The sequence below is a fragment of the Anguilla anguilla genome, chromosome 3 (genome assembly GCF_013347855.1).
Source record: "Anguilla anguilla isolate fAngAng1 chromosome 3, fAngAng1.pri, whole genome shotgun sequence".
NCBI lineage: Eukaryota > Metazoa > Chordata > Actinopteri > Anguilliformes > Anguillidae > Anguilla > Anguilla anguilla.
Genome location: NC_049203.1, coordinates 50,063,063 through 50,081,353, shown reverse-complemented (window position 1 = coordinate 50,081,353; position 18,291 = coordinate 50,063,063). Strand labels below are relative to the sequence as shown.

The 18,291-nt window shown below is 38.5% G+C and overlaps 1 protein-coding gene across 1 annotated transcript; it reads right to left on the bottom strand.

The window, feature by feature from the left end:
- Positions 1-3,928: 3,928 nt before the first annotated feature.
- emx3 (empty spiracles homeobox 3) lies at positions 3,929-17,488 on the bottom strand. Its single transcript, XM_035408476.1, has 3 exons — positions 16,589-17,488; positions 7,232-7,416; positions 3,929-5,668 (listed from the first exon to the last, which is right to left on the bottom strand). The coding sequence occupies exons 1-3, from the start codon at positions 16,929-16,931 to the stop codon at positions 5,501-5,503; spliced, it is 696 nt and encodes a 231-aa protein (XP_035264367.1). The 5' UTR covers positions 16,932-17,488; the 3' UTR covers positions 3,929-5,500.
- Between the last annotated feature and the right edge of the window lie 803 nt (positions 17,489-18,291).

The window sequence follows — 18,291 nt, the reverse complement described above, 5'->3', positions numbered from 1 at the left end:
CTTAATTTATAGGGGAAATAGGGGGGTTACACCCCACCCCCAATATCACAGGCCAAATAACCCCCTAGTAAGGCTATAACATGATAATGAGAAAAATAATTTCATATAATAAAAACGGAATTTCAGGATTTGATTGGGATATACCAATTAGTAAGACTGGGTGTTTAAGGTCAAAGTCAAAGGTCGCACAGATTCTGTGACCTTACCCATTTTTTGCCATGCTTTGCCATGTTTTCAGTGCTTTCTGTGATTTTTCAGCAGTTTTGTATGGTACTGTCAACCTTAATGATGCCTGTGGTGTTACTAGGCATTTGAACAATAGTCTATTGCCAAATGTTGGGAGAAACAAAGTGTGACAATGTATTCTAGAATGCGATGGGATCAAGATTCTCATCCTTGTCAGTTGTTGCCTTCAGATCCTTGAAGGCCCACATCAACAGTGTTGATGCCCAGGGCTCCTTCCCCTGTTACAGTAACATCAGTGACAACAGGCGCTCATCAAAGACTTAATCTTTGTAATGTAGGCCTACAACATATTGTATCAAAACAAACTTTAAAGTAATAAAAACAGAAACACGGTAACTATGTTTTCATTTAGTAATGCATTTTGAACATGCTCTATTTCTAATACCATTCTTTCTCTCTGCGTCGAACCGAATTAAGCAATTTAAATGCGCCAGCCTACCAATGTGTTTCACTCATATAGGCTGTTCCTAGCAGCCGGTAACTGCCTCTTGATTTTTTTTTTAAACCTGAAGCACTTGTTTCTGCAACAGTCGCACATGTCAATTATTCCCTACTGCTGCGTATGAGATCTATTAATACATTTAATAAATGAGTTACGCATTTTATTATTTTTTTCTTCGTTTTCTGTGACTTTAAACAACTTTGCCATGACTTCTCCACAGCTTGAGCCAATATTTTCCATGACACCCAGCCGTACTGATCAGTAATCTGCAGTATTTCCCCCTTATAATTCACCAGAAATGCCCATTTTACGGTTCTTTCAAAAAGATTCTTCCGAGGAGCATGCCCCGGACCACTCTACAGGGTTGCAGTTCTCGGGTTCTATGCATTTCAACCCCCGCAATGTTCAAACTAAAGTTACATCCTTGCTGTGCCCCCATATCGCAGACCACCTCTCCCCTCCTCATTCATTTAGACAGTGTTTTGACTTGGCTTCCTGTCCTACATTCTCACCTGTGATGGCTGTAATTGCCTTATCCCCTTTCCTACTCTAACGCTAAAGAATGTGTGACAAATGAAGAGGTACAGGAATGGCACCAGAGATTTTTGTTCAAGCAGTTGAGCCTGCAATGGAATGAGGAAATATTTCACTCGGTCTGGATCGATTTACAGACATCTTTAGGCCACGATGCAGACTTCGCAAGTACACAAACATTGCCCTTAGCATGAACAGCTTCCATTCAACAATAATATGTGTCCCAGGGACACATTTATTTGCAAAGGCACAAAAACAATTTTGTGAATACCCGTGGCATTACACTGGAAAATGTTAATTCAGTGTTAAAGTCTACTTTGGACTGATATAAACGCTGCTGGAATGGCTTCTGTGTTTCCAACTGCCTATGGATGGAAATGTTATAAGATTTTTCACAGGTTTTGCATGAGCACCTCATTTTTATTTTTTTTATTTTTCAGTGACAAAACGTGGTTAAAACCTGATATGGTGCTAAGTAGAGGCCAGGGGAACTTTAATCAGGTGTGCCTGTCTCTTGCATCCCATCATCAGGGATTCCTGCAGGTGTTGGAGGAGGAACACCTTATCCCAACATTACAAAAGGATGTGATGACAGGTAAGTCCATTTAGGGCCGGCATCAGCATGTGTGAAGAGGAAATCTGCATTCACATTTAAGCTTGCCTTGTTGTTGCTTTTTTCTCATCGCTGGTATAGCAGTCTATGCTCTGTGTAAAACCAGTAGCTCTGTCTCTCAATCACATAATCCAAAAATGAGCTCTTTCCTTATCTCCATTTTATTTACTTTTTTTTTTTTTTGACGTGGGTAGTATATTTAAAAGTGTGAAACTTAGAGGCTTTCATTTCAACACATGGTAAACTAGCTAAAGAGACTGTAACAGATTGTGTGTGCGTGTGTGTGTCTGTGTGCGTGAGTGTGTGTGTGATAAAGAATTTAATCCAAATTCTGCTTTAAATGTACAATTCTGTCCCAAACTCTCAAGGGAAAAAAGACCCCAAATTGGCGTTTCTAATATTGTTCGTGCAGCGACTTGTGTAGCCAAGGCATCCACAGAATGTGCCATGTTTTCTTTTTTTCCACATAACCTTTGCAGATTAAATTAATAACAGCTACTGTAGGAAAAATAGCTTACAGAGCAGCTGTGTTCAAACCACAGTGATTCAGGAGCCACAATGGTCATCCTCACATTAGCGAAAGGAGCCACATAAGTACTTTCATCCCACACATCACACTTCTGTCCTCTCTCACACACACACATGCGTAGATGTGCATACACACACACACACACACTTCGCCCCACTCACTCCCTCTCTACCTTACTCTCGCACACCTATGCCTTTGGAAAGGTTCTGCTATGCTTCTCATATCTGAGTAAGGTTCCTAAAGTTAGAGAAATAGGATAAGACAATATGATAAGGCATTAGGGTAAGAACCCTGCTGATATTCGGGTACCCAATGTAAAAAATCAGTGTCCTCTTATTCCTCTCAGAATACGGCAAAAGCTAAATCAGCCTGAGTCACAATATGATACATTTGGGGTGCAACCCCCACCTTATGCCCACTCCTCACTGTTTTGACCAGAAGTAACACTGCCCTCTACTGCTCTCTACTGCTCTACCATAACCTGACTTCATAATGCATTTGTCTCACCCATTTCATAAAATTGTGAACTGTGTGTTTTAGAGCAGCACAATCTCAGAAGTAAAATATTCAGTGGAACATGTATATAATGTGAATAAAATGAACATGTAGGAAGTAGACTATGCCTAAAATATTTTCCCATCGAAACAACTTCAATGGAATCTCATAATAATGTCCACAACAAAAAATGTTCAATTAAATATTTCAAGTTTAGGAGTGGTTGTTTATATTTTGAACTTCGTTTTTTTTATGTATTACTGCGGGGTGTTAAAAATGGACTTTATGTGTTAATTATGAACTGACAATTATTTATTAATCCACAAGACGTCATCAACAAAAAATATTGTGCCTCGCCAACGTCGCTTTTGAAGTACTTTAAAATGTGTTTTATTTCACTTTTTAAAACTTTTAAAATTTAATTTGTCGAAATTGTTTCGTGCAATTTGGTAAACCTCAGAAGCCCCGTGCATTTAATATGTTGGCGTGGCCAAGAAATACATTACGTTTTTTTTTCCAATTATTATTACAGTTAATGTTTTTAAGCGCTTTTTTTCACTCATTGCTGCACTAATTTACCTTTGTTTTGACACGCCCATTTATGGCTGGTGAGGGGAAAAAAATCCACAACCCTAAAAGAGTTATGAATGGTCGCTCGACTCAACGCGGTACTTCTTCCCCACAGCAAATCCATCAATGAGATGAAAAAATAAACTGCAAAAAATAATCTCTTTCGTACAACTTCGTACGAAATAGATTCTATCTGTGTGTTGGCTCATGTGCGATAGTTGTTTATTCTTATTGACTGAACGTTATACGTTCGTTTAAATCAAATTAAAACGAGGCATTTATGTGTAGCTAAAAGAAGTATCCTGTTATTGCATTCCACTTTAATTTGGTTTCACATTTTAATTACTTAGTATAGGAAATTATATGCTGCATTCAAAAGCACAGAAAAATAAACTACATATTTTGGAATGATAAAATTCAACACAATGAGTCTTACAAAGACAACAATCTATTTCTAATGTAGTCGATTTTTGTAAAGAAAAAAAAAGCAACACAAGTATATAGTTACACAGAAAATATATTCTACGACCAGGCCAAACAGAAAAATAACGGAGACTCACAAATCACATGTGTATGTACATAAGTTGTGCTTTTTATAACTTACAGATTGTATTTGTAGAGTTCGTTTAACATGGTTTCACTTTCGGAAAGTATGCTTTTAGGCACATTGGGAAAACAATTCTCTTGGTTTTACATTTCTTCTCAGACATATTATTGACTTCGTTTGAAATGTATATTTCATTCTAAGTAAAATAAAAAAGGTATTGCTGTAGAAGACTTGTATCAATGCAACAATATACTGAAACGTTTAAACCTCACGTTATTCGTTCAAAGTTATTAAAGTAATTAGTCATTTAACTTAGTTTGAGCATATATTCTATGAGAAATTCTATAGCCCAAACTACTTAAAAAATAATGCTAAAAATGTACCCTATGCTGTCCAAGCGAAGTGCTATATAACAAAACGGCTCTATCAGTCTGACTATTGTTTCTCGATGTATTGGAATCAGAATAACGTCTTGGGGGTACTTTCCTGCGATAACGCGTGGTTTGCTTCAAAATGTTATTAAATACACTAATGCAATTTTCAAACTAAACTTAAGTTACAGTACCATTAACCTCACACACCCTGATAACTCATTTTCACTTCAAGCCAAAAAATAAAAATAAAAAACATATACAAAAAAACGTAGTTTTCGTCGTTTCATCTTTGTTCTTTTTTATAATTCAAATGCATATAAAATGACTTTTCATGTCATGTCATTAGAAATAGCAAATCAGTATACTTCATGACTTCATGAAATGACCACAGAGGAAAATGTTTTAATAGTCTCAAAGCACATTTTTATCTACACAACATTTTATGCCTTTTCTGATTTTCATTTACCTCTGTCATATGTTTACATTTTGATTGAATTCACTGTATATTGCATAGACTACCATGATAAAGACAGATGTCCTACCCCATCATCACCTACAATTCTTTCATCTTCTACCAATGGCTTACATCTGACCACAATTGTGCTTGTTTAACATGAATTATCAGTTACACAGAAAACATCATTAAACAGAGAATGAACAAAAATAACCACATTTAATTCAAGGACAGTGTAAAGTATAGTGAGGTAAAATAACCTCAGAGTTCATGTTGGCAGCAAGACGACTTCAACTGAACGGACGATGAAAGTCACAGCAAGGCTCTCTGCTTCTTTGTCTCTTTCCAGAACAGTTGCACCTGTGCTGCTACAGAGAACAGCACACTACAGATTCGGTGTTGCCAGCAGATTATTGAGTAACCTGCCTTTTTTCTGAGCTGCCCAACCACATTTTGTATGGAGCCTCTCTTTCTCTCTTTCTCTCCCTCTCTCTCTCATTGTTTAAATGTCAATCAAGCCACAGAGTGTGGTTTTGACCTGCCTGCCTGCATTGTTTGCGCTGAGTGCCTTTGTCTAGCGTGGTGAAGTTAAGTCATACACTGCAGTCTGAACACACATCTACATTTAAATGCTTGTTTTAAAATTCTGCCAAACATTGGCAGACAGTAATTATGATGGTTGTCGATTAGGCGTCATCAGTCCTCTGATATGACATCAATGTCCTCGGGGCTACCTTGCTGAGTGGCTACACGCCAGCGGCTAACATGCTGGCTACCTTTCCTCTTTTGTTGGGACTCAGGTGACTCCTCCTCCAACTTCTGCCTCTTGTGTTTGGTCCTTCTGTTCTGAAACCAGACTTTCACCTGTTGGGAGAGAAGTGTTTTAGCATTCAGGATCCGCACACACAGATATACACATATACATTATACTGTACATCTACACTTTGCCCTTAGTTTGCTTAAGACAGCTTGAGCTTTTTGTTTACATTTTTTCAAGTTGTTGAAAATATACAAATATTGGGAAGAAAAATAAACAAGAAACAATTGCAGTAACCCACTGCTTGGGGTAACAAAGAACATGCATGTGGTTAAAGTGAACCAAAAGGACTTAACTTGCTAAAAAGGGAATTTTAGAAGCTCTTCAGAAGGATTTAAACACTCTTTAAATCACATTTATCTCGAGGCAGTTTCTCTCCGGATCCAATGGCAGTATATTTTTAACATCGTTTTGAAGTCCTTTTGGGCCCAAAAGCATTTATAAAAGCCCTTCATGTCACTGTGCCAGAGACATAATTTGATGTTAGCCAAAACTATTATGTAGCCAAGATGGGTAATTCCAAATTCCATTATATAAGAAAGTAACTCCTCTGTTATTTTATTTTTATGAGCATGGTATATATGCACGCCCCACCAAGGCGTAACTTGGCTGGATGGCATACCTGCCATCCCAATATTTTTTAATTACTGCCATATTTATTTCTTTAATGCACCTCTTGATTGAAGAAAAATTGATTACAGGGGTGGTCGGCTGTTTCATAGGTGAGTCAAATTCACACATAGACCTACAACCTGACAGCACCCGTCTACCCGCCAATTTATTGTGATGGTAATTAAGGATTCTAAGTTAACTCACTGGAATTAGCAGTATGTGTGTGTGATTTGTTTCAGAGACACAAGCCCACATTAAGAACGAACCATTTCTTACATGTGACTCCTGATGCACCTTAAATATTCAGGGATTGAGTAACAGACACAGCTGCAAAGAATATATGGCGCAAAAGATGAAATACATTTTTTAGTCTTAAGGCCCAAGATTATTGCCTAAGACTTTGCAATATATTCTGCAGAAAATAAAAATGAAACGAAATAACAAGAATTAATAATATAATAATTATTATTATTATAGAAATCTTTCATCATTATTATATCATTTTTATATTTCTTATATATGTATATTTTCTTTTTTTCTCACTTTTCTCCCCTGTCTGAAATTGTGATCTTATTCATCGTCACCATGATCTATCTATAAATGAGCAAGTTTCGCAACAGTTTCTGAGAAAATGCTAAATAAGCTAGTGGCTTATTTTCATCCATAGTTTGGATCCATCATGGTTGTTTAGCGTAAGCATGTTTTTCCGTCACTTAACATGTCTGTGGAATCAATAGATGACAGATCATTATGAATCCCCTTTGATGACAGTCACCTGCCTCCGCTTGGATGCTCTTTAGGGCGACTCACTTCCTCTGTTCCATGAAACCTGCTTTTAAGAGCGCCCTGTGCTCCGTGGAGCGGACGCTACGCGGGATGACTCACATCCAGGGCGAGCGCGCATCCCGCTGGGCCCCGGGTTTCTCAGGCCCGTGGAATGCGCCCGCGCCCAGGGGGGACGGGGAGCGTCGGCCGGGCCCACCCCACCTCTCCCTCACCTGCGTCTCCGTCAGGCACAGTCCGTTGGCCAGCTGCTTCCGCTCGGCGCCCACCACGTAGTGGTTCTTCTCGAAGGCCCGCTCCAGCCGCAGGAGCTGGGAGGGCGAGAAGGCGGTCCGGATGCGCTTCGGCTTGCGGGAGAAGGGCCCGTGCAGGAGCAGGTTCTCCGGGCTGCTGTCTTCACCTGGGGAGGGCAGGCGGGAACGGGACAAGGAGAGGCGTGAGAGAGAAGCCGGAGTGTCAGAGATGACAGGTAGGAATGAAGGAATCGCCCTGCGACTGTGTTTGTGTGTGTGCGTGTGTGTTTACGTGTGTGTGTATATATGTGTGCGCGAGTGCGTGTGTGTTTGTGTATGTGTGCATGAGTGTGTGTATGTGTGAGTGTGTGGCAACACTTGTGTTTGTGTGTGCCTGCAAGTGCGTTTGTATATCTGTGTGTGTGTGTGTGTGTGTGTGTGTGCATGCATGTGTATTTATGTATGTGTGCATTTGTGTGTTGTGTGTGGGGGGGGGGGGGGGGGGGAGTGGGGTGGAAAGGGTGTAACTGGGAGCAACAAAACTACACTAAGCACATGGGAGGAGGAAGTTATATGTGACAACAGACATGTCACCTGTGATCTTAGTTTTGGGTGAATTATGCCACTTCTGAATTGGGCACTTCACAAGAAAAAGACCTTGAATTTTTCACTGATCAGCACAGGCAGCTTCAGCAACATTCCATATGGCTGATTCTGCTGGTTTGTGTTTGTACTGGCATGGTTACACAGTTCTTGTTCCGCACATGTTCCACCAATCATATTGCGTTTTGGCTCCATTCTTAAACTTTGGATAACTGACACGCTGATATTGACTTACTGACTGCGCCAAGCCTCACCAGCAGTTAGCCTTCAGGTAATTTTTATGATTAGTTTCAAAAACAGATCATTGACATGCTTCTCACTTTACCACCGGAAAATAGGAAATAGAATTTAATTTTAGAAGCCAAAAAGATGTTGAGATTCGGTACCTTCTCTGATCTGATGTATGCACATACTGAATCCAATACATACGACCACTTTCATTGCCAATTTTCTATTAAATTGACTGCTTCCCCATTAAGAATCTAGATTACATGTCTTACATTGATATCCTTTACTAAATGTGCATGTAGCAGAAGACTAAGTTCCCCAAATTATTTTCCAATATTCCCGAAATAATCTTATTTCATATCTCCATTTCCATTGAAATTATTTGTTCATGTTTGTATTCCTGATAAGTACCCCAAAACAATCCACTTCAAAAACTCTTTCGCACAAATGTGTGGATTAATGTTCCTGATGACAAAAAGGATGTGAAGCACCATTATCTGAGTAGGCATGAAAAAGCTTAGCTTTCATGGAGGTTTCCTTATTCATTCTCAATTCATTCATATTTCTAAGGCTCAGAATTTTTATTCCATTACTAGACTGCACCACAAACAGAATAAAAAATGAATCCCATGCACTGTATTGACATCTCTGGAGTATACTCATGTTGTTTTTAACAGCCAAAAGGTACAAGTGAAACTAACTGGATTTATTGGCCACAGACAGGTGGCAACAAGCCTCTTCAGGATAGTGTTTGGAGGGGGAAAATCCCCTCGTCAATGTGCCACATAGAAAGCTACCCACTATATCGTGTCAATAACTCATAATTGTGAAGGATGTCAGACATTTTAATGGTATTTGACAGATCATTCCGTTCCACCTCTTCATTAACAGAGCATGGCGTCTTGTTGAAGTGCCACCTGAGATTATGGTTATAATCCATAATTATAACATTCCAAAGAATTATATATAGAATACAAGGTGTTCCACAGCTGGTTATTATTGACTGTCATTCATGGCACATATATGCAACTTGTTTTTAAAACAGAAATTTTGAAACCTTTTTCAGCATTTTGTTTCAGCTCACATGGATTTCAATGAAGTTGCATGCCTGTTCCCCCTTTTTTAGGAATGGCCTAATTACTTGCAAAGTTTTGTTACAGTATAAACAAATGCTGCTTACTTTGGGAGGACATATAAATCCAACAAAGTCAATGTCATTCATTTTGTTAAACATACAAAATAGAGGTATAACCTTCTATGCTTCACATTTTTATAAATCCAAAGTTAATTTAGTAATTTCTGAATTCAGTTTATCGGTTTTACATAGGAAATAAATAAATAAACAATAATAATAATTATATATATATATATATATATATATATATATATATATACACACACACACACACACACACGACAAGTCAGGTTTGCCAACTGTAGTAAGAATTTCAAAATAATAAAATAAATAAATAAATAAAATAACGATTCAATTCCCAAAGGTGATACTGGGCATGTAAGGCCAACGTTCTAAACCGTGAGCACTAAGGTCTTACACTCATTTGTATAGTAAAGTGGTTTCTTTTTAGCTACGCATTTAGGTCATAACGTCCGGTTTAGTTTGGCGAGCCATCATAAGTAAATAGCATGGAACAAATGCAAAAACAATTGTCGAGAAGAAATTGATATGCAGCTAAGCAAATCGAAATTTGATGTCCTTACATCTGAATTCATTCAGCACAAGGCAATAGTAAAATTTTGGTATTCTTCAGTTGCATTGTTAATATGATGTTACCATCCACAGACAACATCTGGAGTCCCTGGTACGCGGTCCGTTTATTAAAATCGTTAGTAAAAAAATGAGATATTTTACATAAGCAAATAGATCTATAAATTGCCTGACCACCACTCAAGTGCATTATGCTGACGTTAAAAGGAACATGAGGCACAAAAGTTACCTCAGTCACGTGTAAGCAAAGCTGGGCGAAACGGTGGGGTGGAGGTAAGGGCTGAGGCCCAACTGGACGATATGAGACATGAGCGACAATACATTCGGATCGAATGCCTCTCGGACCCAAATAAGGGGTAGCAAGGCAAATACTGGGTCTGCAGCTCGATTTGAATAGGCTTCGGCGAGCATTGAATATCAAAATTGGTCTAAGATGCTTGTCACAGCTGAGGGTTTGTAAACAGCTCAGCTTACACGGGACTTGAGCAAAGGTGAGAAAACCATTTATGGCACGGGGAACCATGAAAACTGTTTGCTATAAGGATTTGGCCTCTGTTGCAACTGTGAGAGAATCTGATAATTTCAGCATAATGTGGAACACATTGGATGAAAACAAAAAGAATAACTGATTAACGATATCATTCATTTGTGGTTACTCTGGTTATCTGCACTATTGCACTCGGAAGTTACTTTGGGCTGAAGCATCTGCAAAATCGATGCATGTGACCGCAATTTTAAAGTAATTAGACCACAAAGCCTATGTACAGACTCTCATCTTGTTATTTCACAGACTTATTCATTTTCCTTCAGTATTTTTGCATTTATTTTTAATCTGGGGGGAAATGAATTGCCATTGCAGCAACCATTACCATCGACGAAAATCATCCGTTAAATAATTAATTAATTGTTACAATAAATTGTTGTTCCTTTTCCAGAGTTTTATGCTTTTTGAAAATGTAGCACAGGAGAAATAAACTGCAAAACTGAACCACAGCAGACAGACTACAGCAGCAGCACCTCTTATGCACTTCAGTTCTCAGCCCAAACCAGTGCATCAGGTCCTCAGCCACCTGCATCAATATTACAGAATTTTCTTTTCAACTCTTCAATCATATCATGAAGCTTTGCTGAATTTGTCTCATTTCTGTTTAAGGAGCCAAAGACATAGCCAATGCTCTAAATGTGCATTCTAATGATTGTAATCTTTATAGAACATCTTATATCTTTATAAAACCAAACAAACTTTCCATTTACACCTCATGGCATTTCTTCCCCTTTTCCAGATCTGACACAAATCAAAGGAAGCATCCAGAGAGGACTGAACTGTTCAATCTGACAGCACAACAAGATGAACAAAGATTTGGAAAGCTACGGTCCGCTGACAGTGGATTTCTTCAAAGGCATCAAACACTTGTCTATTTTTTACACAGACAAGCCATTTGAAAAGGCCCATTTCAATAAGGCATTAAGTTGAATGCTTATGAAAAGAAACCACTTGTACTCACGTGTGATTTAAGCAGGTACTTGTATTGCTAGATTAAAATATTAATGCGGCTTTACTAACCGTTTAAGCTTTGATTTCTAGGACATTTTACATTTTGTGCTACTGAGTTATATTTTTGGTATTTACCTTTCTAACTTTTGTATACACACACACACACACACACTGTTTTTACACTACTGTTGTCATTAGCTCACATATTCGTGAACGGTTGACAGAATCGACATGAAAACGCTTCCCAGTCGTGATTTCAAGAAGCCACAAAACAGAAGGGGCTCTGGCTTATGAAGAATGCACTTTGTCTCTCAGGCAAAGACTGCATATTTTCTGTCACGGGACTGTCATTGACAACTGTCTTCAGCTGGTGTGCTAAAAGTCCTCTGAACATCAGGGATCAATGCAATGCAAATACTTCTGAGAAGAAACGAGAGATACGTGGTTCTGCTTAAGAAAAGGAATGCAAACAGCACACACTATGAGGTCAAGGATCAAGAACAAATAATCCCGCAAACGTTCCTCTATCAACAAATGCAAAGAATAAAGCCAAAATGAGTCTACGTATATAACAAAATTTGACTGGTCACAAATTTAACCAGCAATTTCTTTTCGTGATATCTGTATCTCACCATGGAGGAAATTATCGTTATTTCACTCAAAGATCTAAATTGCGGGGTGCACTGCGATAATGTACAACATCAACAAACCATTCCTGTTCCCGCTTCCCCAGTTATTTCTTATTACGAACAGCCGCTTGTATGGATTTGCATTTTGTAGTTTCTGTTATTGTTATTATCCTGCTCCTCCAATCTGTCGTCATGCATATTTTCCTTGGCTGCGGTGTGAAAACGGATGTGCTTTCGGTCTGGCATCATCTGCTGTGTTGCGTCACCTCCAATTCTCCCCGAGGACGACTTGCGCAGTGGAGCACTTTCCTAGTCCCAAATCTTACAGAGGCTCAGCCCTCCCGAAGAGCTGGGGGAACCCTCCAGGGGTTTGGACTGGAGCAGGCACTAGCCAATCTTCAGCGAGCGCACCCCCAACATGGCTGAAAGAGAACCAGATGGCACCCGGATCGGCAGTGCCACCATTCCCCTGGCATGGGCAAGCTCAGGCTTGTCAGAGTGTGTGTGTGTGTGTGTGTGTTGGGGTAGGGGGTGGGGGGGGGGGAGGGGGGGAATTCTCAGTTGCTATAGGAGGAGTGAGGCATGGTGGGAAGGGGAATGCCAGTCCATGCTCTTGTAAGCCATGGATTCACTGGTCTGCTCGTTAAAGTCGGAGGTGCCTCTCCCAGCACCCCTGAGACACAACCAGACTCTCCCCAATGTACGAGGTGTATGCACAGGCTAGGCCTCTGACCAGTTTAAACACTACGCCTTTTGGCCTAACAGTTTGCGGACAGTATCAAAAGCAATGCTTTATGAATGGAGGGTACTGGTCGCAAAAACAAAATGCACTTAAACTTGACTCTGCGAGACTCCATTGCCCGAGGTGGTTTTGTGCTCAGATCTGAGGAAAGTTCAAAGAGGAAGCTGAATATCAATGTAGTACATCTCGTACATAATTTTGACTTATCTGCATTCCATAACTAACATGTGCTAGTTAGGCCCCTTGTTATTAACACAACTCAAAAAATGGCATGGAATTGTAATGGAAAATAAGAAAGTATAAAATGTCTTGTGTGCATTAATAGCACCACTCCGACTCGCTGACATCAAATGAGTCTTGACAAAAGGTGAAATGTCAGCTCAAAGGAAACCCCCAGACCGGCACGCAGATGAGTGACTGAGGTCAAAAGCTCCGCCGAGGCTGCTTCCTGACGACAACAGTCTCATGCGCTCAGAAAGGCACTGTATTAAAGAGGAAAAACGTACGCACGAATCGGACCCGTCTGTCCGAGATCCTGTTTACTTTGCGTTGCATGACAGATCTGAAGACGCGCGGGCCCTTCAAAGAGTCCAGGAAGCAGGGCCGAGCTAAAAAACCCTCACGCGCATTTCTCTCGACAATAAGTGACACCTTCGACAAGTAATCCTCTCCCACTCAATCCCCTTGGCCATATTTAGGCTTGTCTAAACAGTAGTTTTCAAGGTTATTGGACACCATTAGTGAGTGAATCTGTTCTGTCAGTAAACAAAGAGGGCTTTATCTAAGTCCCGGATCTGAGTAACAGTAACAACAACCTCTGACTTCCACCAATTACCTGGCGTATGCCCCGGAGGACCGCGACGCGGCACAGCGTGGTCCTGCCCCAGGCACACCTGATACGACTCAGCTCAGAGGCACGGCCAACGAACCCCTCGCCAAAGAGCAGAGGGAGTGGGAACTTCTTGAGCCCTTCGGTTTAACAAATTGCTTTGTTATCAGGATCCCTTGCCATGGGCACCGGCTATTACGAGCAGCTCACTGAATAAACTCATTTGTGTTTCGGGGGTCAAAATAAAGGCCTGGAGGTGGAGGGGGATTTTTACGTTTTTGCATTCAGATGAAAGTTTAAAGTTTAAGAAAGAATGGAGGGAGCATGGTTGATGATATTCACTAGTTCTTTCGTAGTATCTATAGGTATTTGTTCAAAATAAATACACTACAAACCCTATGTAACATGCAGCTTAAAATATTATCAATCATAGAACCTCATTTTGGTAACAGATGTAACAATTCAAGAATTACTGTACTCGTTTGCACAGGGGGGAGAAAAAAAAAACATTATGTCATCAATTTTCTGACATTGCTTAAAAACGTTCCAGAGAGAAATCGCTTACTGTCTTTACTGCCAGTTGTTAAAATTATGAAACTGTGCCCAAATAAAGGAATAAAATTATATTTCCAGCAGTCTATTGCCAAAAAGACTGTCACTAACTGCTTTGTGAAACACAACTGCTTTGTTCCTTTTTTCTTTTTTGAATACATTTTTTAGATTATTATTATTATTATTATTATTATTATTATTATTATTAAGTATTAAAATATTAATACGGTATTCTGCAGAACACGGCACATCCAGTCTTTAAATTGGAACATCATTGAACTTGAATCTGAGATTAACAGGTATGTTCAGCGCTGACTTGAGCCTTACATTTAGACGGACAAGAAAACAAGTATAAAACTAATTGCACGCAGTTTACGTATCCTGAGCATTTCATACTTTTGTCATGCATCTGAATAACAAAGATTTTTCGTCCTGTTGTTCAGTCATTAACGTCAAATAACAAGGTAAAGACAAGTGCGATGTTTCAAATACGTTTCTGTACAGATTGATCTCTCTCTCTCTCTCTCTCTCTATATATATATATATATATATATATATATATGTGTGTGTGTGTGTAATGGATTTAAACAGCTTAATATTATTTTTTAGACATTATAGTTGAAGAGTAGACTGCAGGTCAGACTGTTAAAATACGTTTTGTATTTCCCAGCCGGTCAGTGAAAGTAACTTTTGCATTTACATGTTAACCTTTGCAGTGGATTGTTTTTTGTGCTTTATTTTTTAAATTCCAGTTCATGTGTAATTTGTAAATTAATTCGATTCGTATAACCGAATAATAACATCAAACCATTTGCAAAAATATATAGGCCTACAAACTTTTTGCAGTCTACCTAAAGAAAAATTCTTTAAACTCAGGACACCGAAATTCAGTCATTCATAATCATAATACACACTAATACACGCACGAAACATAAACGTGTTCTGTTGTTCGCAGAGATATTCTGTCATGATACTATGATGCTCGGTGAAAATATACTTTTGTTTGGGGTTCACAAGCAGAGATGCACCCACGCAAATCGGACTTAATAACACCGGCATGTAACAGTGACTCATTATGAATAATAATAATAATAATAATAATAATAATAATAATAATAATAATAATAAACTAGAAGAAGAAAGAAGAAGAAGAAGAACAACAACAACAAGCGAGGACGAGATTAATTATTATTAGTTGTTGTTGTATTATTGTTCTTCTTGTTGCTGCTGTTGTCGTTGTTGTTGATCATCATTTTGAATTGTAGTTGCTCTAATGACCTAATGATTTTATATCAATTATATATCAATTATAGATGTTATAGCCGGTAGTTCTTAGCCAACGTGAATACGCTCGCATGATACAATCATGGTTTAACTGGCTAAAGTTTAAATTACTTTCTCTTTTATAAAGACAGAAAGGTTTTTAAAAAGAGTTACAAAAGTCACAAAGCCTTACAAAAATTGTGTAATTGGGCCTGCATATAATAGCTTCTGTAAAGGTTATCATCACTTTTGGCCATTATTTTTTCAAGATAAAACATGGCCCTCACAGTCCAGTCATCAAATTCTATTCGAATGCCAGCAAATCAAGAAAATGGTTTTGAAAAGTATTAGAAATTACAACAAAACAAGCCGAAGAAATTATATATTACATTTATTTTCTTGCGACCACTTACCGGTGAGAGTTCTGTATGTTATAATGACACCTTTTTGATGCTAAACGGATCATTGCCTGGACATATCTGCAAATTAAACTGAGCCGACACCAAAGTTGCCAGTTTTAAGATATATAGCGTGTTAACGTAAACAAATAACGTAAGGTATTTTTAACCCCTCATTTTAACCATGGAAGTAGGCCTGGGCCCCTGACATGCAGAGTAAATATCCAGTGCTTTTATGGCCTGGCTAATTGTAGCAGCTATTTTAATAGTAGGTTAGACCAGCCGATTAAAAAAAAAAAAAAAAAAACGTTGTGAGGTTGATCAAATAAGCCTAGGTCTAACATATGAGAGCCTGCCTTATATAGCCTATAACACAATATACAGCCTATAGCCTATGTTTTGTTTTGATATTCAGCAATTCACATATTACACTTGAGTTTCTTAAATTACTCAATCGAACAGCATTATCATATCATCTCATGTTTAGCATGTATTATTCACAGAATGCAGTGCGATTTGTTTCATATAATTTGTGATTGATGTTTACAATGAAAAAGCTCATACGCTTATGGCTACTTAAACTAATGCAGAGAAAACCATACAGACCTATGCCATCCTTTGGGTACTTTTTCATCCACCATACATCTTATTTTGTAAATATAAGTTTCTTATTGAATCTGTTTCGTAATACGATAGCCTCGCTATGACAGCCTATTTTAGTTTGAGTTGTCGGCATTATATTATCTTTGTCACCCTCACAACGGTTACCGCCATTATCATTAATTATCTGTCATCTCCATCATCATATTCTGACATTTCAACATTTATGTCAATGATGGCCTACATACAACATGAAAAATGGATATATACTTGCCTTGGAACCTGTGACCAAGATATCGGTTTCGAAGAACCCACGGGTAGAAGTTCAAAGTCTCTCTCTGGTGCGGATTAAAAAAATGCTGAGAGGGCAACTGGAGAGGATGCAGAGACAAAGTTGAATTGGTTGAGTGTGTACCCGGGTCTGGGAACATCATATCCGGGCTACTGTACAAGGTCCTGCCGGAGTTCTGAAAGCAAGTCGAAAATGGAGAAGGATGAATTGATTCCGTGAATCGCAATGCTGTGGGTCTGACAGGTTCGTCCCCTGCAGTCGAGGAATTAGCTTCCTTGCCAACCAATGATTCGATGGTGAAGCATTTCTTACTGTGTTGGTACATGATCTCCAACGTTATTTTTTGTCCAGTCCTATTATAAGATGTTTAAATGTTACTGTGTATAATTTAACCACAGGTAAATTAGAATGATGTACGATGAAAACGGCTCTGTCACTAAAATCCGAGCAGCGAAAACCTATTCTTAATAGTCCCCGAGCAATCCATAACTTGATGCCGATCCTTTCGTCTGAACGCCGTTGATTGAACAATTTCCCGACGCAGTGCCGTTTAGACTCCCCGAGGTATAGGCTACAGCGTCAGAATTCGCAGTAACTATTTCTGGAACCACGTACAAATTTTGAAGGAAGAACGTGCAAGTTTGTAAGTATCACTTTTCAAATGAAATAGTAAACTAGCTAATCTTTTACGACGTTAAGTTATAACCGTAGATATCAGATATGTTACTTTCTATGACAGCGCTGGTGTAGTCGCATCTCCAGAACACATTTTTGAACGCTAATAAGATCGAGGATCACTGAGCTTTTGATAAAAGATCTGTCACTCACTGAGCTCAGTAGGCTACCTGCTTTTGGCTTTCGATTCACAGAGGTGTGGTGAGCATGCGCAGTCACAACCATATCGCACCAATTATAGCCACCTTGGTACAAAATAATAATGTCGCGGTTATATTCCGTGATAATTGCGTCGATTAGGTCACATGCAAAGACTAGAAAGCAAAACCATACTGCAAATCTTGCAACAACTAACATTTTGAGCCTACAACTTGAAAGACTAAAAAATAAAAAATAAAACACAATAATAACAATACTAACCTAAGTAATAATAATAATAATAATGCTTATTGTTATTATTATTATTATTATGGAATTAGACTGCTATTATCAGTAGCAGTACAGAAGCTTTGATATACATCATCATAATGATTATTACCATGCTATAATCTGTTGTTATATTTAACTTGGGTATTTTATTTTTGTTGAAAAGTGCACAGCACAAAAGCAACAGCAACAATAACAATTTAATTATACGGGGACATAACAATGACTCAATAGAAACAACATTATTATTATTATTATTATTATTATTATTATAAATCCATCATTTTTATTACATGAATTAATAAGCTCTCACCAATTCCATCAACTCACAGACAGATACAAAGATTCTTTTTTTTTTTAAAGAAATTCAGTGTTTCATACTTTGACAACCCAAATTATTGATGTAAATCACAATGCTTGTAAGATTCATTTTAAAAAATTATTTTAAATATGATGATTTCAGTGACTCTGATGATGACAGAGCCATATGAATTATATCTTTGTTCGCTCATTACATAACGTACGCCACATTATATGAAGATCTAGTGCTTCCATGGCTCCCTTGGTTGGTTTTGTCATTTAAA

Excerpts from the sequence above, each read along its gene's own strand:
- emx3 (XM_035408476.1), bottom strand. The coding sequence starts at position 16,931 with ATGTACCAACACAGTAAGAAATGCTTCACCATCGAATCATTGGTTGGC. Across the intron at positions 7,417-16,588 it reads TCTTGGTCACAGGTTCCAAG|GTGAAGACAGCAGCCCGGAG; the intron begins GCAAGTATATAT and ends TGCCCTCCCCAG. Across the intron at positions 5,669-7,231 it reads TGTGCCTGACGGAGACGCAG|GTGAAAGTCTGGTTTCAGAA; the intron begins GTGAGGGAGAGG and ends CTCTCCCAACAG.